The sequence below is a fragment of the Lactuca saligna genome, chromosome 9 (assembly GCF_052625555.1).
Source record: "Lactuca saligna cultivar CGN05327 chromosome 9, ASM5262555v1, whole genome shotgun sequence".
Lineage (NCBI taxonomy): Eukaryota > Viridiplantae > Streptophyta > Magnoliopsida > Asterales > Asteraceae > Lactuca > Lactuca saligna.
The window spans coordinates 140,872,203-140,896,180 of NC_136425.1; the positions used below are offsets into that span (position 1 = coordinate 140,872,203).

The window sequence follows — 23,978 nt, forward strand, 5'->3', positions numbered from 1 at the left end:
AATGAACCCATATATTTAATTAGTCTCCTTTTGATCCAAATTAATTCTTGATCAATACTAATTAAATAACCTTATTAATATATTAGAACTTATAATATATTAACAAACTTTAAGTGTTATTTCTCTCATTATAGTCTATCAAAATGCATGATGCCATGCAACCCAAATGGACCATGCCGGGTCGGGTCAAGTCTTACCAATTATAGTTATGGACTTAGACATTAATCCAACAGAATAATTGGAGGAGGTGAAAGAAGTATGATTTCCATGGGACATCATCTACATTTAGGAAAGCTTGTTTCAAGAGATTTGTGAAGATCATAAATGTATAAACCAGACATATTTTTGGGAGATATTCAAGATAGTTGATTTAAAGTCCTTAATACAACACCCAATATGAAATATTAAGGCTAGGACCCAACACAATACTTTTATAACTTGGAAGAGGGATTCCGTAATCCAAGCTATAAAATATTTGAAGGTAGGTGAATGACGATTCACCAATTTCCACCAAGATAAACGAAATGTATTATTAGGTTTTAATTGGATTTGAAACTCCTAGATCTTTTGAGATTCATTGAACTTTTCAATGGCATGTTTCAATCTCGAGTGTGCCCTTTAGGTTTTGTGATTGGGATCCCGAGGTTCACAAAACAAGGTGCGAAGTAACCATGCAAATTACTTGGTACCCTTAAGTGTTTACCCCTCAATCGATGTGTTAGTTAACCACACACGCTCCATTGATACTATAATAAAAACCCTTTGCCTACCTTATTAAATACGAGTTAGTGTGCCGGTTAACCACACACGCTCCACTAACTGACTTAAGCAAAGTGCAAAGTGTAATTTTATGGATTAGCACCATATTCACTTTTTCCTAAGTAACTAAGACTGAGTATTTATAAAAGGTTTAGTTACTTAGTATTTATCATTAATACTTTTAATGAAGGGAGAATTATAGTCCTTGTCCTACCCGTTCGACTACCGACCCTCCACCAGTCAAGGAAGCGGTGGGTGAGAGTAGACACCCATTAAACTGCCATTTTATAGGCAGTAACCTTATACCGCCCTTATAGACCAGCTTCGTGAATGAGACCTACAAACGGTAAGACTGACTTTACTCTTATACGTATATATAATCATTAAATTTTAATATTATAATAGTATAAGGGTGTATTTTAAACATTTAAAATACTTTGTGGTTTAATCTATTAATTAAACTATACTCTTAATTTAATTAAACTTAAACCATGTCTTTATGGAATTATTAACTCTTTTAATTAAACACTTTAATTAATTTAATGAAGTCTATAAAGTTTGAACTTTAACTTTTAAAATTATAGAGTTGGGAATTAAAGTGTATATGGGGTGACTTTACAAATTCCAAAACTTGAGGACAGGTTTTGAACAATTCAAAAACTTATGGTTTCCATAACTTATGAGTTTTAAAGTGGCTTAATGGAAAAACTCTTCAAGTTCCATAAATTCTAGACAAGTTATGGAAGACTTTAAAAGCATTTAAAAAATGTGACTCATCATTTTTTATAATTTATGGAAATTTTATGAGTTATAAAATTTATAAATGTGACTTTTCAAGTAACTTGAGGACAAGTTACAAAAACACATAGTATTACCATCTTCTAGATTAATTTGGATTGAAAACAACTATCTCATAATTTTTTCTATTAATCTAAACAAACTCATAAACATGAACATTCATAATCAACATTTTTCAAGCATCATATAAAAATGTATAAAACTTGAAACTTTGATTATTATCATTTATTTGGATGAGAATAAACATTACCATAGTATCAAAAAATAATTTTATGAACAAAAACACTTTGTGGTAACGATTCTAATCCAAAACAGACTAAAAAACACTTGAAGATATGCTGTCACGGGGTCCAACTCGTCGAGTGCATGAACCAACTCGATGAGTTGGATGAATTTGTTCATGGACTCGTCGAGTCCATCAATGGACTCATCGAGCCTGCAGTCCAGACAGCAAAAAAAAGGATTTTTTTCGAGCTATTTGCATCAAGTATAATTGAAAACAACCCATGGCTCTGATACCACTGTTGGGTTTTAGTATACTACAACATCCTATGGTGCACATACAACCCTAAATACCTTGGATCTATGTTTTCACTAATTATACATGCAAATGGTTTCCAACGTATTAATCTTAGAACTAGCATGCATTTAACATAAATATATAATATACTAGTTAGCATGGCATACCTTTTGATGGAGCTTGAATTCTTGGTGTATTTGGCCTTAAAGAGCTTAGCCCCAATAGTGTGGAAGCCTCAAATGGAATCACAACACACCATGGACAAATGATGAACTTAAGAGAGAATTCCATGCACACAAAAGACACCATGAACTCTAAAAAGATACAAGTGGTGATTTTGGGCAATGAAGTATTTATTTATATGTGGGATTTCTAGGGTCATGGATATAACCCAAATCCACACCCATGGGTTTTATGATCCATTGTTCATGTGGCCCAACTCTTTATGTATCCATACATAAACTTGGTCCAACATGGATCATAAGCCCAACACATATAAACGTAACTAATTATCATAATTAGTCCCCATAGATTTAATTAGTCTCTTTCGACCACTAAATTAATTCCAAATTAATTCTTGATCAATACTAATTAAAGCATATGATTTCATATTAATATATTATTACTTAGAATATATTAATAAACCATAAATAACCTTCTCTTAAACATCCATCTAACCAAATTGTCTCGATGATATGCAACCAAAATGGACCATGCTACTCTCAGATCGAATACATACCAATAATAGTTATGGGATTAGACACCTAATCCAACAAATTATTCATCTCTTCATTCAAGGGTGGACATTATTGCTGATGCTGTAACAAAGGTGGTTGAATGGTACAATCCTTTACTTCCCAAGGTTGATAAGAAGGCTGAGATTGATGTTCAAAGTTTTGGCAAAATGGAAGCGACATTGGGTAATCTGAAGGAATTAGTTTCGAAGCTTGGGTCTTCATCTCCATCATTAATCACTCAATAATTATTCTCTCAAACGTTTATGTATTTGGATTCTATAATCGAAGTAGCAATGGCACTGTTGCAAAAGTTCATAAATTTGATGCCAACGGATGCCCCGCCTTTTAGCACAGGGGTGCAAGGGGGAAAAAGAGTTAGTGTTGGCATGAGTTTGAAAGTTAGGATGTAAGGAAGTGGTTCTTTGAAAGATGAAGATGATGCAAAGGTTGTTGGAAAGGTTATGTCAACTCAAATTCCCACTTCAATGCCCAAGACTTCTATTCCAGTAACATCTACAACGACAACTAGGCTGTTGATGAAAGGAATTGTTATTGGAGGATCAAGTTCTTCGAAGCCACCTCAATCAACTGAAGTAGTTAAAGGACAAGGAAAGGGTACAAGTATTAAGCCTACTGCCGAAGAGAAGAAAGAACATATTGAAAAATAAATGGAGAAGCAAAGGCTTATACAAACTATTATTCATCAAAGAGAAAGTGATCCACTTGGTTTGGAGAAAGGTGATCCAACGAAGCCTTATTTTTATGAGACCATCATAATATCAACTTTCAGTGGTGAAATGCATGAGTTTGAGAAAGTCCCAAAGAAAATTTATGTTGTGGAGAATACTGATTTTAATCAGTTTGATTTTCCAATCAACGAACTGATGTTTATGGCTTCCAAATATCAAATCGTTGATAAGTTTGCAGATAAAGAGGAGTATAAACAACCGAAATTAAGATTTCATGCTGCTCTTAGGAAAAGAGAAGAAGAAATATGGTCTCTTGTGGAGATTGTAAGAGTTATTCACATAGCCAAGGATGTTTTGTTCGGTGGTTTACTACAAAACTTTAGATTTCAGGCAGTTTAAGCAAACAATGTTGTCCTCGACTTCTCAGTGGCTGATTTCCCATTAATGAATCTTCATGATCTCATTACTATTGCCAGAATACTGAAAGTAGTGGATGTTTCGAAACTCCAAATGACAAGCAAGGAAGACTTCTTAATTGGCTATGCTCACATTAAATTGTTCATCGACAATTATTATGATTGTCTTTCGATAACTGATATGGAGTTAGCCTTGGCTTTGGGAAAACAAATAATTGTGCCTCAATCCTTGTTGAAGTGTAAAGCTAATTTGAAGAATTATGTTGACAGTGAGATTTGTCTAAATCCATTGGGGGTAGTGTTCATTGGGAAGAGCAAGAAAGGAAAGAATATGAAGTTTCTTTTTCAAGCTTGTGATGTTGAAAGATATAAAAATTACCAATATACAAATCTTCTTGTTCGTATGAACAGTTGCAAGAAAAACAATGATTGTGATAAAGCTGAAATTCACAAAGTGATTAATTGGTATTCAGAAATTCGAAGGGTGATACATCAAGCTGCTTAGATGCTGTTGACTTAGATTGGAAACTTTTCACAAAGGGGGAGAATGTTGAGGTCAAATGTAGTTGTGAGATGTCGAAGTCTATCTGAGTCTGTCTTAGTTTCGAAAGTCAGTTTATGTATGTTGCATAGGGGCATTGTTAGTTTCGAAACTGTAACCTCTAATCCCTTACGTATTTTTGTATGCTCTTGTATTTCCTATAAATAGGGGATGGATACTAGAGTTAGGGTCTAGTGAGAGTCGTAACAACTTGTACTCTATTTTCTATGTATTCTTCAAGAGCATAATTGAGCCAACCATATTATAATTACATTATGTGTTCTTAATTCGTTCATTACTCTGATTTCCATTTTCATACTCGATTAAATAACAACTATAGTGATAAAGACCATGGTGATCTCTTCCCATTTCCACATAGGAATGGGTATTAACTGCATCCTATTATGGGGTCTCTATGTTTGGGCTTGAATTTCCAGGATGTCAGACACCGCTCTACAAACCATGATATCTCCCTTTTCATATAGTGCCACCAATAACTCAACTTCAGATCCCTATACATCTTTTTGGCCCCTGGTTGGATTGAAAACTTCGAATTATGGGCCTCTTTTAACACTCTCTTGCTCACCCTACTAGTATTTGCAAGCCAAACTCTACCACACTAAGTCAACAAGTCTTAACCATCTCTAAAAAATAAAGGAATATGTCCATTGATCCGCTCTGCTTTCCAATTTTCTTTTTTCAACCCTTCCACCTAAGCTTTCTTGATCATATCCAACAGAGGCGAAATAATAACCATCACCATACATATATACCTGATACGAAAACTCACTATCTTATGGCTCAGGGCATCTTCGACAACATTGCCTTTCCAAGGTGGTATAGGATCTCACAATCATAATCATTTTCCACATCCAACCATCTCCGTTACCTCATATTCAAGTTTGGTTGATCCATTAGGTACCTTAATATCTTTTTGTCAGTGTAAATAGTACACCTAACCCCATACAGGTGGTTCCTCCAAATCTTGAGGGCAAAGACCACAACTCCCAACTCCAAATCATCCGTAGGGTATTTCGCCTCATGAGGCTTCAGCTTCCTCGAAGCGTAAGTAACCACATGCCCTCTATGTATGAGAACAACTCCCAAACTAGAGATAGAGGAATCACAATAAACCACAAAATCATCCATGCCCTCAAGAAGCACAAGAATCAGGGTCTCGTATAATCTCTGTTTCAACGTTTCAAAAGCCGATTGTTGATTGGGCCCCACTAAAATGTAACATTCTTTTTCGTCAAACGGGTCAATGCCCCAACAATGTTGAAGAAATCCTGGATAAATATCCGATAATACCCTACGAGACCTAGAAAGCTCTAAATCTCAGATGGGGTTCTCGGAACATCTTATCACATCACAGCCTCGATCTTGGCCGGATCGACCAATATACCCTCCTTGTGGACGCTGTGCCCCAAGAACTGCACCTCGCGTAACCAAAACTCACATTTGGAGAATTTGGAATACAACCACTCTCTCCTTAGGGTCTCTAATACCTCTCAAAAATGATCCTCATGTTGATCCTTAATCTTGGAGTAGACCATAATATTATCAATAAACACGATCACCAATGGATCCACCATTGGTCTGCATACCTTGTTCATGAGATCCATGAGCGATGATGGTGTGTTGGTGAGGCCGAATGGCATCACCAATACTCATAATGACTATAACGAGTCCTAAAGGCCATTTTCTGCACATCATCATCGCTGACCCTCATCTGATGGTAACCTGATCACAAATGAACCTTGTAAAACCAAGATGCACCCTGAAGTTGGTCAAATAAGATGTCAATCCTCAGAAGTTGGTAATGGTTCTTCACCGTTAGCTTATTCAATTCCTGATAGTTAATACACATCCTATGTGATCCCTTCATCTTCTTCACAAATAGGATCAGTTCTCCCCATGGTGAATAACTCGGTCAAATAAATCCATTGTCGAGAAGCTCCTGAAGTTGCGTAGACAACTCCTGCATCTCCGGTGGAGCCAAACGCTACGGTGCCTTGGCTATCAGGGGTACACCAGGAACTAAATCAATTCGGAACTTGTCCTGCCTCTCAGGAGGCACTCCTGGAAAATCCTCAGGAACCATCTCAGGGAAATCCCATACAGTAGTCACCTCACTTAACGTCGTTGTGGCCCCAACCCGAGTATTTGATACATAAGCGAAAAACCTAGAACAACCTTGCTGAAGATATATCCTATCCCTCATAGTCGAACAGAGAGTTGGCCCATGCGAAGTTCCGTTGCCAGGAATAACCAGTTCCCCTACCCCCACATGGTATTGGAACTCGCACCAGATGATGATCACAATCAATCACGGCTCCATTGGGACCCAACCAGTCCATCCCAATGATAACCTTCATTCCTCGCAACGGAGTTGTTAATAAGTCAATAGAATATCTCTCTAAACAGGTTTAGGACACACCCATGATGAACCCTAGACGCACTCACATAACAGTCATCAACAATCTAAACCTCTAATGGGTAATACAGAATCCTGGGAGCCACAATAAACTTCTTGCTAAGTGCAAGAGACACAAATGATTAGGTAGCACCTGAATCAAACAGAACATGAACATTCATACCTTGACTAAGAAAGTCTTTATACAAGATCACACATAATATAAGCACATATAAAAAAAGAAATAAAGATATGATAAAAATTACATACCAGTAACAACATCTAGTGCTGCACGAGCCTCATCAGTAGTCAACTGAAATACCCTACTCTTCACCATAAGTGTCTTCGCCTTTCCCTGGCGGCCATTAGTAATCCTCAAGGTGGATGGTGTAGGCATCGCCATTGCCCCTCCTGACAATCTCAGACAATTGGCCTTTTTATGGGTTGTCTGATTGAAATGAAAGCAAATTAGCGCACTTGGGGGCATTCCCTACTCATATGACCCGTCTGACTATATCTAAAACAACTTGAACCCACTGCACGACATGCCCCACCATGCAGCTTGATGCACTTGCCGCAACGACTCTGGTCCTGCTGGTCTTTGGTGTGTGAAACATAAGTCTTGGGCTTCTTAGGCTGGCCCACTACAATCTACACCTACTCCGAATTGCGCTTCGTCTGAAGCTCCAACTCGATCTCCCGTTCCTGGGCCCTTGCAATCATATCATTCAAGGTCTTGCACCCTGAATAGTTCACAAATTCTCTGATCTCAGCCTTCAGTATGTCATGATACCTTATCTTTTTCATCTCCTCGACCACAACATACTCTAGAACCAACAGGGCCCTCTCACGGAACTTGGCGGTGATATTCGCCGCAGTCTTAGTAGTCTGATGAAGGTCCTTAAACTCCCTCACCAGCTGTTGCACTTCAATCGCTGGTGCAAACTCCACGTGAAATCTCGACACAAACTCCCCCAAGACATGGCCGCCACCGCCTCAGTCCCCATAACACGACCGACCTCCTCCTACCAGTCACAAGCTCGATCTTTCAAAAAGCAGGAGGCAAATACAACGTTCAACCCCTCGGGGTAGAAGCTCATTTGCTGATCATTCTCCATGTCAACGATCCATTAGTGGCCTACAATGGGGTCCTTGGCCCCAAAAAACTTTGGAGCTCCACATGCCTTGAACTCCTAGAATGGGGGAGTTCAGGCTCCTAACATTCCCGAACCGATCTCTACCTGAAGGGTACCAAGTCACTCATCCAAAAAATTTATAATCCCCTCCTTGATGGTATCGAAAATCACAAAGGTGGCCTCCATGATATCACGAGTGATCTCAGAAGTGATAAATTCATGCAACCGCTCATCAATGGGTTCGACACCACCGCCAGAACCAGATCCAGAAGCTACTCATCGAGTAGACACCATACTCAACTGAAATACAAACAAACAAACGATCAAACCAAATCCGAGGAGACTCTTCTGTAGAAGACCCTTAGAAGCTCTAAGATCGTTCTTTTCTCAGGTACAAATGTTGTGCTTTCAATAGAACAGGACCAATACTAAATTCCATGCCTATCCGCACTTTCCTCAAGAACCATCCCGAAACTCCTAAGTCACCACAATGGATCTATACACATTATCCCTATCCTAAACATCATACAAATCCTACTATGGCATTCCTAGGTTCTCCTAGGAATCCCTAATTCAACCGCACTGCAATCCCGAGAACCTCAACCAAAAACGATGGTTGCCTTATGCATGAAAGTTGTACACAAAATGGGATCACATAGAATGTCGAATAATGATTCTACCCTAAATCCACGACCAAACAAGGAACATGAAATGAGGCTAAACCGGTCTTTGTAAGGCTATATGATCCTACTCGTATATAGCTTTTAAAGCATACACTTAGCAAATAACTGAGTTGATATCAATTCTAAGTAGCAATAGCATCAGATATTTCTAGGCTATAAGGCAATACACAAATCAGGCAATTCTATCATATAATTCCTAAAGGTATCCTTATCCTACACTAGTACGTAATTCACATTTCTGAGATACAAGGGTATAGGTAATTTGTGAGCCACTTACTTGAGCTCGATCACACCCCTTTTCACTTATTAATTTTTTGTTTTAGAAATTAAAATTTTCCTTTGAAACAATAATCATTTCCTCAGTTTGAGTTCTGACACACCCGAAAGTGTGCCCGAATCCCTCAAACTAAGGCTCTGATACCAATTTGTAACGACCCAAAAACAGTGATAAATTTTTGTTTTTAAAACCATCAATTTCATTCATAGTATATCTCTAAGCCAACAAAAGATACAATATCCAAAAACATCAGAGTAGAGATATCCAAATAGTGCGGAAATCATGAGAGGGGGGGGATGTTGTGCCGTCACGTCGAGCCTTCTCTTTTGTACTAGAAGTACTTGAAACCATTAATATAAACTGTACGCATAAAATTTAGTGAGTTCCCAAAGTACCACATACAAAACATACAAATAGGCCTAGCCCTGAGGTATATTCCAACCTAATACACAATTATGGGCCTAGTCCTAGGGTTTCTTCCAACCCATCATATACTCATGGGCCTAACCTTGGGCCCCAACCCTGGGGTTTCTTTCAACCCAATCTGTCACACCCCCGGACCAGACGGCGGAAACATCCAGAGGCAGGTGACTTCATTGTGTAGTATCATAACAATTGACTATAATTGAAACAGAGCAATCCAAAAGATACACCTGCCTCTGGATGTTTCCGCCGTCTGGTCCGGGGGTGTGACAGATTGGGTTGAAAGAAACCCCAGGGTTGGGGCCCAAGGTTAGGCCCATGAGTATATGATGGGTTGGAAGAAACCCTAGGACTAGGCCCATAATTGTGTATTAGGTTGGAATATACCTCAGGGCTAGGCCTATTTGTATGTTTTGTATGTGGTACTTTGGGAACTCACTAAATTTTATGCGTACAGTTTATATTAATGGTTTCAAGTACTTCTAGTACAAAAGAGAAGGCTCGACGTGACGGCACAACATCCCCCCCCCCCTCTCATGATTTCCGCACTATTTGGATATCTCTACTCTGATGTTTTTGGATATTGTATCTTTTGTTGGCTTAGAGATATACTATGAATGAAATTGATGGTTTTAAAAACAAAAATTTGTTCTTCGAGTTACACAAAAGATACATAAGTAGAAAACTTCAACTACAGCTAAATGATCTTGCATCAGCATCCCTTGTTTCCTGCTTACTAGATCCCTGAGAATACAAGTCGTTTTGAAAAGCATCAAATAAAAAGTTGGTGAGTTCATTAGCTTTTTTGTACAAAATCGTTTACACTTGTTTAGAATAGTTCTCGTTGTACTTTCAGAAAATCAGATATCTTCTATGAAATCGTTTGGAGTCTTTCCTTGAAAATCATGGTTATATGTGTGCATGACATTACTTTTGTTCATCCTTATAAGGAGTGATCTTTTAAAAGTAGTGTGATTTGTAAAAGCAAGTTGTGTTTGAGAATAGTTCTTTTGAATAGTAACAATCAACCGTTTCAAGAAAATTCCCTTATTTTCCAAAAAGGAGATATGGTTGAAAATCCTGTGCCTCTTATCGAGTAAAATTGAGTGTGTGCGTTCTAGGTTATCGCTATCGAAATCGTAGAGAAATCGTTTTCCCTAGAAAATCCTATATTTTTGCTATAAAATAATCGTAAGTTCTAGTTTATCATTATCCAAATCATAGAAAATCGTTTTCTCCAGAAAATCCTATATTTTCTGCTATAAAATATTCGTAAGTTCTAGTTTACTGTTATCGAAATCGTAGAAAATCGTTTTCTATAGATTCCTACACTTTTCAATTTGTAAAATAGCAGTATTACAACTTTATACTTGTTAGGAGAAAGAATCAACATGAATATTATGGATATTCTACGTGATGAAGAAGGACAGTCAACACAACAAATGCAGACCATCACCTATTACAAGTAGGACAGTCAACACAACGTGCCAAAATTTATTTATGAGGTTTTCCTTACATAAATTTCTAGTTAATATAACATATTCTAGTGAGTCGTTATAACCATACTAATCATGGCGGGGTGCTTGTGTTGGCATTTCTCAGGCGCCCTCAGTTTGGAAAAGACATTTGTCACCCTAGACTAGCCTGTCTAGCTGTAGCGAACAGCGAAGGTGCAGGGTGTGAACCCCGTATAGATCTATACACAAATTCCTGCTCTCCCTCCAGGAGACTCTCTTACAGGACTTAGAGGTACACTAATATTTTTATATTTAGGTACTTTTGAGACTTGTCTGACTAGAATATTAACAACCTTTTGAGCAATCGTTAGAGATTCATTATTTGTTAGATAAATAATGAAACTCATACTTATATCGTTCTCGTTCCATATGTTGATTGTGCTCGTTAACTAGGTGCTCGTGTTCATTCCTTTTCGTTTATTGAAAAATAAGTCATTTTAGTCAAGTGAAAAAGTGTCAAGTTATAATTTATATAAACTTATAACTGCCGGTTATGACACACATTTTCTGTTTTATGACATATAGAACATTACTTATGTTCTTGGAGTTTCTATGACATCAGCTTATGACATGAAAATGTTTCTGTCATAACGGCTCTATTTGTATATTTTATTGACGCAAACTTCTATGTTGGATATTTATAAAATACTCCCTGATAGTTTGCAAAATAGTCACAAAATTTCTATTTTCGAAAATCACAAGAAATGGTGTCCACTTAGTAAGGTTCCTTTCTTTATAACTTTTATCTTTACGCATGAAAGCATAGATAAAGGGGTTAAGTTGGACACACTCAATAGTTGGGAGGTTCTTTTGCACAAAGTATCCTCTGTTCTTTAAGAAATTTAGAAATCATTCGTTCATGAGTATATTACTAAATAATAATTTTATAATATTTCACACTCACATACAAACATACGTATATATGAAATCATTTAAGAATCTAGGCAAGATTTGACTAGTACTCTCCCCCAAAAACATTAAAACATTGAAAAGGGTGGGGTATGAAGCTCACCTTAAGTTAGTTGAGGAGTTGTGTGGAGTTATGGAGTGAAGATCTCAAATTTAAACTCTTAGCTAAGATGAGGAACTTCCCTAGCAGGGATGCTTTCCTAAGGGTGATCATCACATATTATGAATAAAATAATATGGATTCATCTTGAAATATTATAAAATATTAGATGGGTGGAGGAATTTACCTTACAACTCCAGGGAGAAATTGAGAATTTTGTTTTTAGCAAGTTCTTGTTCTTACTTGGAGATGAGTTTGGAGAGGAAATGAGAAAAGTGAGAGAATATGTAAAGTCTAACCCCTTCACTGTCGTTGCTTTGGAGTATAAGAAAAGGAAAGGAATCTTTGATGCATGGGGATCTGGTGTTCCATGCATGGATGTTTGGTTGATAAAGCATGGAGTACTGTGATTTGCATGGGAAATGAGGAATTTCATCAAATCACAAAGTCAATCCTTTTGTCCTTTTCAGGATTTAGGATAAGGTTTTCCTAAATCCCAACCATTTATTTTTATGAAGAGTATGCTTAAAATAATTAATTTTAGCATAAAATAATGGCTTTAGGGGTCTCAGTTAAGAAAAATACGGGTTTGGTGGGAATCCCGACCTCAAAATATCTTAAAATGATTAAAAAAAAGGTCTGGAATAGTCCAAAATTCGGGGCTAAATAGTGAATTCCGGAACTCTAGGGCAATTTCCGAAGTTGTTAGTTAAATTTCAGAGGGAAGGATGAAGGCTGTGAGGGTCCGAAGTGGCCAACATGTGTGTTCCGGAGGTGCTGTACGAGTTCCGAAGTCAATGCCCGCTTCCGGAGTCAGGCGCGCTGTTAGGTTGGTCCGGACCAAGGATGTGAGGCCGGCTACAGCTTCCGAAGCAAGTCATGCGAAGTCTTCTGGATTCAAACCTTCCGGAGCAGTGAGGAGATTTGAAGCAAGGGTTTTCCGAAGGTAAGAGACTTCCCAGTTCCTTAGAAGGTGTCCGGACTAAGAGGGTTCCGGACCAAGAGGAGTCCGGACCAAGAGGTTCCAAACCAAGAGGTTCAGGGCCAAGAGGGTCCTTTTGGGATTTCCTCTTCCGATTTTGAGCTGCTTTCGATCGAGGAAGGTACTTAGGGAGATTTGAGAGAGATTTCACATACTTGGAGAGATTTCACATACTTCGAGAGATTTGGGAGAGATTCACTATTCTTGGAGAGATTTCGCATACTTAGAGAGATTTGGGAGAGATTTACTATTCTTGGAGAGATTTCGCATACTTAGAGAGATTTGGGAGAGATTTCACATACTTGGAGAGATTTAGGAGAGATTCACTATACTTCGAAAGATTTGGGAGAAATTTCACATACTTGGAGAGGTTTGGGAGAAATTCACTATACTAGGAGAGATTTGGGAGTGATTCACTATACTTGGAGAGATTTGCATTCTAACACTATATGGCTCCTTAGGAGCTCATATTGAACACTTAGGAGTGTTAGCACAATCTCACAATAGTCCTTACTTACTTGAGGATGGAATTTCCTAGCCAAAAGTGCTAGTTGTGACACAATCATTCAATAATGGGCCTAGCCCTACGGTCCGTTTTAACCCAAGATGCAAACGCATAAGAGTCACAAGTAGCTAGCATCATACATACATAATTTGGTGGTTCGACATTGGTGCCTTTGATCCACAAGAATAGTGAGAAGCCTCACCTCTAACTGAAGATAACTGAACCGCACACTTGAGCTGCTACTAAAATAGCTCCTCACACAAATCATAACCCAATAATAACCCTAATTAATAATCAACGTTTAACCCATCATTAATGGTCCATATACTGTTTTATCGTACGAAGGGCAAAATACCATTTTCCCCTTTCCATGCATGACCCAAGATACAAGTTCAAAAATCCCTAATAAACCAAGGCCTAAAATAGCCCAAGTGGGTTTTCAAGAAGTACGCCTAGCGTACTACCTATTACGCCCAATGTACTTCCTTAACATAGAAGGATTACGGGGCAGTAACCCAGTACACCTAACGTACTCCGAGTTACACCAAGCATACACTTCAGAAGTCTAAACTCTCTATTAAAGTCTTAATGCTTTAAGACTTAACATCCAAACTTCAAATCTGAGCCTAATGAATGTTTAAAGTCATAAAGTTGTAACCTTTATGCCTTTACATGGCAAAAGGGAGCTTAAAACCAAAAACCTAACTTATATTTCCATCTAAAACTCCATAACTCTTACCTGGATGAACACAAAGGAACAAGCTTGCATTTTTATGTCACCATCCATTCAAAAATACTTGAAATGACAACTCAAATGGTCTGGAGTAGACCATACTTATAAAACCAAGATTTGGGGGACAAAAAGGTCATAACTTGGAACCTAACAAGATCTAGCAAGCCAAGCATCAAGATTTGAACTTTATACCTCCTGGAGATGCACAAAGATGAGAAAAATATGGATCCAAAAGCTTGAGTGCAACACCACTTCTCCAAAGGTCTTCCTTCACCACCAAGAACACCAAAAATATCACTCAAGAGCTTCAAAACTCACACACAAGAATTAGGGTTTCGAGATGGTGGCTAAGAGGGATGGAGGCTGGAGGTAAGGAAGGGTTTAAGGCCATAAAGCCCTTTAAATAGGGTCCAACCCCTAAAATTTAGGGTTTGTCCTCTGTATGAGTATGCCCAGTGTACGTATGCATACACCCAATGTACGAGAGGAAACCCACGATAATTTTTAATGACCTACGCCCGACGTACCTATCTCATATATAAAATATAAAAATACCTGGAACACTGGTGTTACAATTGATGATTTTTCATCAATAGCTCATTGTTTTGTCTAGCCACAAGAAGACATGAGATTAATTCATAATATATTTTTTTAAATCTTTCTCACAATATTTTTGTTGCAGGGGTATCTTAGTGGCATGAAAAATAAAAAACATTTTCTCTAGCATGTTTTCATCAGCTATAGTTTCACCACACAATTTTAGGTAAGAAATTCCATAAAATAACTTCTAAGCTTTGTACATTTGAACTTATAAAAAAAATACATACCTGAAAATGACAAGAGCGATAGTGACTTAGAGTTATATGGTAGAGTCGTGCTGATAACGTGCTATAAAATATAAAACTATGTTAAAGAACATAGTAGAAAATGAGATTGTAAAAAATATTATTTCATCATTTGTGGTAAAAACAAGCAACTAAAATATATATTATTCACTATTTATATTAAAACAAAGAAGATGAAATGGGAGCTATTTTATGAATGCTCTTTAAAGTGGTATATAACTACACTCATAAAAATCATAATAGTATTTGTTAAATGAGAAATTCAATTATCATTCACAAATTAATATTTCATAACACAGACTAACAAATTTACATTCTCACGTTTTATTAATAAACTCCTCTTGCTAGAGAAAATTTTGCTATTGTCTTACATTTTGTAATCAAATGAAATTGAAGTAGATATCTATAATATTAATATCCATATCTTGCATAAGATATTAATAATAGATTCTGTATTTTTTAACAAATTTAATTAACACATTAAATATGATATAAATATAAAAACAAAAGAAGCCGTGTAACTCAAAATTATTATGTAAATGCTGAAGTGTGCGGATGAAGCATTTGAAACTGAAATTATTCTTTCAATGGTGGTTTTATGTGTGGCCTTTTATCAAATTTATTATTTTGAACTTTCTTTATGAGTTTCGGTCAATCTTTCACGTGACATTAAATTTAGGGTTCATGCTGTTTTTAGAAAAGTATACTATTAAAATGCTTTTATATTGCTAACAAAGCTTATAATAATAAATTTTGGATTTTTGTTTTCCACCACCGACCATATTTTAATTTTGTAATTTTGGCTTATGTTTTAGATTTTGCTACAAACATGTTTGATGTTTAGTTATATCATGTTTTTAATGATATTATTTTTATGTTATCGAAAAAATTAATATATTTAGTTAAACTTAAAATTTTATGTCACTAGTTATTAGTGGGCTAATGATTTAATATAATACTAAAAGTTTGGTTTTCTAAAAAATAGTAGGAAAATAAATGTTATAAAAACTAAGAAAGTTAAGTTATAATACTAATATTTTATTTTTTATTTATCTTCTAATTTTCACCAAATAATTTCAATTAATCAATTGTGTTTAACGTGTTAGGTTTTCCTCTAATATCTTATGTTTTAACCTAAGAAACTTGATGTGACCACTATGTCAAGAACCAATTTTTTAGTTGAACCGGTATGACAACCGATTTTCTGTTTGACTGGTTCAACCGTCAAGTCTATATCTAGCAGTGGTGTGTGACCTTGGAGTTGTGTATATTGTACATAAGTTGATCGATCAGGCTATTCAATTTTCTTTGGAAATTGATTGTTTTTTTTTAATGAGTTAAGTGAAATCCAACTATCCAAGTCCAATAAACCTGTTTAAACGTCTTTTACCAGTTCTGTCACGCCAGTTCAACCTGGTTTTTGAAAAAGGTTCGATCCAGTCTTCAAAATTGGAATAAAACCGGTCGTTGTTGAATCAGTCTCATCCCCGATTCTTGGTCTGACCGGTTCGAACCGGTTTTTAAAACACTAGATGTGATAATATCTAAAACCTTACTCCCACTCCTACGAACATTGATATGAATGCACCATTGCCAACCTCTTTTTGTCGACACCGGACCATCACATGCCCTCGCTCCACATTGTTGTCGGCCTACGCCACTACTTCTGTTCTTGTATCTTCAATCTACGTCAACATCTCGACCCTTACAAGTGTTTGATACCTCAATTAGCTATAAATATTTTGTTCCAACACATATCAAGTTATTTTTTCATCTACATCTCCTAAATTTTATTCCTACTCTTCATGTATTTAATTAATTACGCTAATTGAACATGATTCAAGTATAACTGAATACTATTATGTTGTTTGGATGTGAAATTAGAATTTGATCATACAAAATCAGAACCAAAACATTCGAGAAGATTAGGAGCACATACCTATAAGTATAATTAAAAGGCTCAATACCTATCAAAGAAGTAAGCACCATCTGCTGCTTACTTTGGTCAAGTTGAAAAGGTCAAAAAACATGCTTAAGTCTCTCAAATTTTACGTAAAAGATTAACAATTTATATGAATAATATATATAGGTTGGTTGAATACCCAAATGTAATAATAGTTTATATGCATAAATTTTTAGTTAATCAAAAGTTTAATCAAGGTGAGTGAACATGATGCAAATACCGATTGTCTCACAAACATTGTCAGTATTTATCTCACAAAATAGTCTATATAGGTATAAAACGCTTCCCTAAACTCCACCATCTCAATATTTCACTCACAAACATTGTCATAAAGTTCAGAATAATCATGATGCAAATGTTGATTGTCTTCATGCAACCTACAAATTCTTGAATGTACATGTCATGATGGGGATGCATGACATGCTCTTGTTGCACTGGAGCAGTAACGTCAGATATGGTTGCATCAGGAATGCGCTTATCCTCATCAGAATCAGGATCATGCTCAGGCATCGAAACACCTAAATTGGAACTAAGGCATCAAACCGTGTTCTGTACGGTGTTTGACAATCAAAGAAGCTGAGAATTTTGGTGATCGATGCTGAGGTAATCACGGCTATCAATGGCCCAATAATTGTCCTCTGTTTCATAATCTATATGGAACAAATGCATGTTTTTCAAGATGTTTGTTGTGAGGCGAGTTTCGCCTTCAATGACATCAAGACCGGGTGGGAAGCAAATGGCAAGAGTTGGGTGTTTGAGGATAATTGTGATCATACCCCCACAAATTAATTTACCACTGGTTCTGTGGGATATATATTTTCAACAATTTGAAAATAATCCATAATCCAAAATCAGTAAGTTGATTTGGGTTGTGGATCATACACCACATAAGCTCTAATTCTTTTTGGCCAGCCTTTCTTATCTCATTTTATGGAAAAACAATATAGGCAAGGATGCGATGAGTGGCCTTAAGAACAGGATGAATGATACTTGATGCTTTGGCAGCACTTGGAAAAAATCTCAATCCTGAAATTCTCCCCCAAAAAACTTTAGCATCCTCCTGAAATGGAAAATTAAATATGTGAAATGGGATATAAGTGTTAGCAATTGGAGCACCCGACTGATAATTATGGATAAAAGCATAGAATGAGAGATACCTGGTTCGATGATTGAAGGAAACATATGACAGAAATTCAAGAGTAGGTTGGACATAACCCATATCATGCAATGATGACAACCCTTCCCACCCAATATTTCTAAACAAAACACGGACTTGGTCATGTATATGGAGGGATTCAACATTCAAGAGTAGGCATGTCCGCGAATTTCTGTGTTACGCGCCTACGGCCAAGAAAATTATGATACCTAGCTTATTGTTGAGAGTCTAAGAATGCGAATTCACTAGAATTTTGGCGTGGAGGGTTTGGGTAACGTTGACTAACACTAGAGTCAAGGACTCTAGAATGCTTAGAATTACCCTTTTTACCACCCCCACGAGATGACGAAGCCATGACAGAAATGAAATTTAGGCACAAAAATTTGACTCTTAAGCACAATGAACAACCACTTCAAAGGACCAACACACAATTAACACTCAATTTGACAGTTTAAGCACAAAGATTTAAGCTTTTTTACTAACAATGCAAAGTTAAGGAATTGGAAAGAGAATACCCGATTTGGAGCTTGAAACAAGAAACTGGTGCTTGAATTCACTTGTAGTCTCTTCCACAATGCTTCCCCAAGCTTACTCTACAAGCAATTTGAAGAAATTAAAACAAAATTTTCGGACCTCAATTTCCAGGGTTCTTCCAAAAATATGAAAATCACCATTAAAATGGTGTTTTGAAGCTTCTTGAGTGTAAGGAAGAAGAAAGAAGAGTCAAAAATCATACCATTATTGTTTAAATCCATGGAAAATCAAATATTTGAGGTGCTTATCTATGTTATCGGTGAAAGGGAATGAGAGAAAAGAGGGTCACGACTGGAAGAGCGAACAAGCTTCAATTTTTTTCTTGAAAACTCATTTTTTTTATATACAGACCTCATTACACGTCCCGTGTAATGGTAAGAGTTTTGTTACACGGTCGTGTAACTTAGACATACCGGAAGTTAAAAGCCATTACATGGTCATGTTTTGCAAAGGTATGCATTACACGGCCCGTGTCATGCTCTGTGGAACGCACATATATTTTTCTTATTTTCGCACCCGCTCACTTCCAATCCTCATATAAATTATTTTTAGACTCCCCTAATTATTCTAAGAACCTTGGAACACAAAAACTTGAAAGAAAATATCCATACGAAAATTTTACAAAAATGACCAAAATACCCTCGAGTTGCCTCTCGAGTAGCTGCCCTTGTTTAAAGTCGGTAACTCGAGATGGACCCAAATTATTTGTCAACTTGGTACTTTGGATCTGCTACTTCCTCCACTTCTTCCTTTTTTACTTCAAATCCTTCATAATAAGGCTTTAAACAATGACCGTTCACCTTAAAGATCTTTCTGGTTTTCTCACTTGTGGTTTCTAATGCACCATGCTAAAAAACATTAGTAACAGCAAATGGTCCCACCCAACAGGACCTTAATTTACCAAGAATTAATTTAAAACGCGAGTGGTAAAGTAATACCTTTTGACCTTTTTCAAATAGCTTGAGTGAAATCATCATGTCATGGTATGCATTTGTATTTTCCTTGTAGAGAACTTCATTTTCATAAGCTTCATTGTGGATTTCCTCAAGCTCTTAAATGCCAAGTTTCCTCTTCTTTGCCGATTCATTTAAATCCGCATTGAATTGCTTGACTGCCCAATAGGCTTTATGCTCCAACTCAATGGGTAATCGACATGGTTTCCCAAAAACAATACGATATGGAGACATCCCAATTGGAGTTTTGAATGTTGTACGATATGCCCACAAAGCATCATCAAGACGAGTAATCCAATCTTTCCTTGTTGTATTGATAGTTTTCTCGAAAATACCCTTGATTTTTTTATTAATCACTTCGGCTTGTCTATTTGTTTGTAGATAGTATGCTATGGAGGCTTTATGAGTAACTCCATACTTCTTCAAGAGACTTCCAAGCATACGATTGCAAAAATGTGAACCACGATCACCGATTAAGGCTTTTGGAACACCAAATATGGAAAATATATTATCCTTTAAAAAATATCACAACTTTTGAATCGTTAGTACGGGTGGCTTTTGCATCCACCCACTTAGAAACATAATCCACAACCAAAAGAATGTAAGTAAAATCCAAAGATGATGGAAAAGACCCCATGAAATCAATGCCCCAAACATCAAAAATTTCACAAACTAAAATGTGATTAAGAGGCATTTGATTCTTTGAGCTTAAAGAGCCCATCTTATGACACTTATCACAGCTTGCACAAAAACATAAGAATCATGGAAAATACTTGGCCAGTAAAATCTACTCTCTAATACTTTTCTTGTAATTCTTTGAGGACCAAAATGTCCTCCACAAGCATAAGAGTGATAAAATGTTAAGATAGAAGATACCTCATGTTGTTCCAGACATCATCTAATCATTTGATCAGTACAATATTTCCAAAAATATGTCTCATCTCATACGTACCTCTTGGCTTCTTTCTTGATTTTATCTTTTTTCCATCAAGTCAAATCTGTTGGAAATTGAATTGTGATGAAATAGTTCACAATATCGACTTACCATGGGGCAACTTTTGCTGAAAATAGATTCTCATCAGGAAATGCATCATGAATGGGAGTTGAGTCTGTAAGGTCCTAAAACGGATCTTACCAGTGATCAAACAATAAACACAATCGATAATAATAAAGAATAGAGTAGAAACAAGAATCTAAGCAAGCTTGCACACGCTTCTATTAGCAAAAACATCATGGTACAACTTGTGGAATAGCAGCCGAAACTCTGAGGCATCAACAACCATTAAACGACCTAGCACACCTCTATTTATAAAGGACCTAGGCCGACCTTGGGTTTACGACCGTAAACTCTTGGCTTGGCCGTAAACTCATAGCTAGACTACTAAAAATGCGTATTTATACAAAATACCCTCTTACAGTGAAAGCCTAGACCAAACCATTAATTAGACCCTTCAGAGTCATCAGGAGAAATAATCCACCTAAGATGATCATCTACAAGGTTTGACTTCCCACTCTTATCCTTAATTTCAATATCGAACTCTTTTAAGAGTAATACCCATCAAATGAGTCTAGGCTTTGAATCCATCTTTGCAAGTAGGTACCTAATAGCTACATAATCAGAATAAACAATCACTTTAGAACCTAACATATATTGATAGAATTTCTCTAAAGCAAATACAATAGATAGTAATTCTTTCTTAGTTGTTGAATAATTAGCTTGCGCACTATCAAGTGTTTTTGAGGCATGAGGAACTCGGTCTTTTCTTTTCCCTAACACTACACTAACCGCACGATTGCTAGCATCACACATGATTTCAAAGGGTAAACTCTAATCCGGTGATTGAAGTATTGGTGCTGAGATTAACAACTCCTTCAATAGATCAAAAACTTTCTTGCACTCCTTGGAAAACGCAAATTCTGCATCTTTTTGTAGGATGTCACACATAGGACGAGATATCTTGGAAAAATCTTTGATGAATTTTCTATAAAAACTTGCATGACCAAGAAACGAACGTAGCTCACGAACGCAAGTAGGTTAAGGTAAAGATTTAATGACATCTATATTTGCTTTGTCTACCTCTAGACCCTTAGAAGACCCAACATGACCAAGTATGAGACATTTATCAACCATAAAATGACATTCCTCATAATTCAAAACAAGGTTGGTCTCAATACATCTTTGCAAAATCTTTTTCAAATTACCCAAACATTCATGAAAAGAATTACCATAAATAGTGAAATCGTCCATAAACACTTCAATGATTTCCTCAAAATACTCCGAAAAAATACGTACCATGCACCTTTGAAAAGTGGCAGGAGCATTGCAAAGTCCAAAAGGCATCCACCTATATGCAAATTTTCCAAAGGGACATGTGAAAGGGGGTTTTTCTTGATTCTCGGGTGCAACGGGTATTTGGTGGAACCAGAATACCCATCCAAGCAACAATAGTGCATTTTCCCGCTAACCTTTCCAATATTTGATCAATAAAGGGAAGTGGGAAATGGCCTTTCCAAATTGAGGAATTGAGGGTGGGGACTAATTCACCTTGGTCATTCTTTGTAACGGTAATACATGTCTTCTTTGGTACAACTTGGAAAGGGCTTACCCACTTGCTATCCGATATATGATAGATCATCCCCACATTTAACAATTTCAGAATCTCTTTCTTCACAACCTCCATCATTGGAAGATTCAAACGCCTTTGAGCTTCTCGTGCAGGCTTGTAGTCTTCTTCCATAAGGATATGATGTGTGAAAAGTGAAGGACTTAACCCTTTGATATGGTCTATAGTCCACCCAATAGCTTCCTTATACTCTTTTAAAGTGGTGAGAACCTCTTTTTCTTCTTTTGTTGTTAACTTTTTGGAAATGATCACGGGTAAAGTCTCTTTCTCTCCAACATATGCCTATTTGAGATGATCAGGTAAAGTCTTGAGTTCCAATTTTGGTGCCTGCACAATAGAAGGAACAAGTTTCTCATTAGGCATTGATAATTTCAGCTTCAGAACATCAAACCTCATTTTCTTCTTTTGATCCTTGCAAGATACAACTTCCATAATCTCTTCATCAATTTTAAATTGCTTGGAAAACTTTTCCACTCCATCCTTTTGAAGATTCATGTCTAAAATGAGAGCTAACACATCAATATTAGACAAATCGAAACACTCTTTGGTTAATGGCTCAATAACATCCACCAAATTCAAGGATGAAATATCACTTGGATATCTCACAACATCATAGATGTTGAAATGTATCACCTATCCATCAAATTTCATGGACAATGTACCATCATACACATCAAATTTTGTCCAGACTCTTTTCAAAAAGGGTCTTCCTAGAAGAATTGAACTCAAATTCTGTGATTCATCATCATCCATGTCAAGGACATAAAAATCTGCTGGAAATACTAGTTCATTCACTTCGACTAACACATCTTCTAGCACACCTTTTGGATGTACTAAAGATCGGTCAGCCATTTGAATGATCACCCCGTTCTTCTTCAATATGCCAATATTTAAAGTTTTGAAAATAGAATATGGCAAAACATTGATAGAAGCTCCAAGGTCTAGCATAGCTTGTGGAACATGAAGATTATCTAACTTGAAAGAAACCATGAAAACACCAGGATCCTTACATTTTTGAGGTAATCTTTTCTGTAACAATGCAGATACATTTGCACCTACTTTGACAGTTTCATTCCCTTTTAATCTTTTCTTAGATGTGCATAATTCCTTAAGGAATTTAGCATACCTAGGGACTTGTTTGATGGCATCAATAAGAGGAATACTTACCTCAACCTTTCTGAACATCTCCATATTCTCATTTTCTTCCCTCTCACGCTTTAACTTGCTTAACCTTGTGGGAAATGGAGGAGGGGTGACTGTTACTTCAATAGGAACTTTCTGAACATCTCCATATTCTCATTTTCTTCCCTCTCACGCTTTAACTTGCTTAACCTTGTGGGAAATGGAGGAGGGGTGACTGTTACTTCAATAGGAACTTTCTTTGAAGGTGTTTTTGACTTCTCTTCTTCTTTCTCTAATTCCATCTCTTCTTCTTCTTCAATCATCTTTGAACCTTCATATTCTTTTCCATTTCTCAAAGTGATGGCACATGTACTATGCTTTGGATTCTTTTCGGTTTATGCGGGTAGTTTGCCTTGTGACTCCAATTTACTCATAGAAGCGGCGAGTTAAGTCATTTGTTTCTCTAAAGTCTTAATACTCACCTTGGTCTCATTTTGAAATGTTTGAGTACTTGTGGCTAAACTCTTGACAATGTCTTCCAGAGACATTCTCGATCTGCTTGAACTACTTCCTTGTTGCATGTTTTGAGGTTGGAATTCAGATTGACGAGGAGGTTGATTTCGCTGGAAATGTAGTTGAT

General features: G+C 36.7%; 1 protein-coding gene across 1 annotated transcript; it reads right to left on the minus strand.

Moving 5' to 3' along the window:
- Window positions 1-19,691: 19,691 nt before the first annotated feature.
- On the minus strand, window positions 19,692-23,407 carry LOC145016755 (uncharacterized). Its single transcript, XM_078974980.1, has 8 exons — window positions 22,907-23,407; window positions 22,544-22,849; window positions 22,059-22,498; window positions 21,886-21,937; window positions 21,670-21,780; window positions 20,638-20,711; window positions 20,142-20,332; window positions 19,692-20,071 (listed from the first exon to the last, which is right to left on the minus strand). Exons 1-8 carry the CDS (start codon window positions 23,405-23,407, stop codon window positions 19,692-19,694), a joined length of 2,055 nt encoding a protein of 684 aa, XP_078831106.1.
- Window positions 23,408-23,978: the final 571 nt, after the last annotated feature.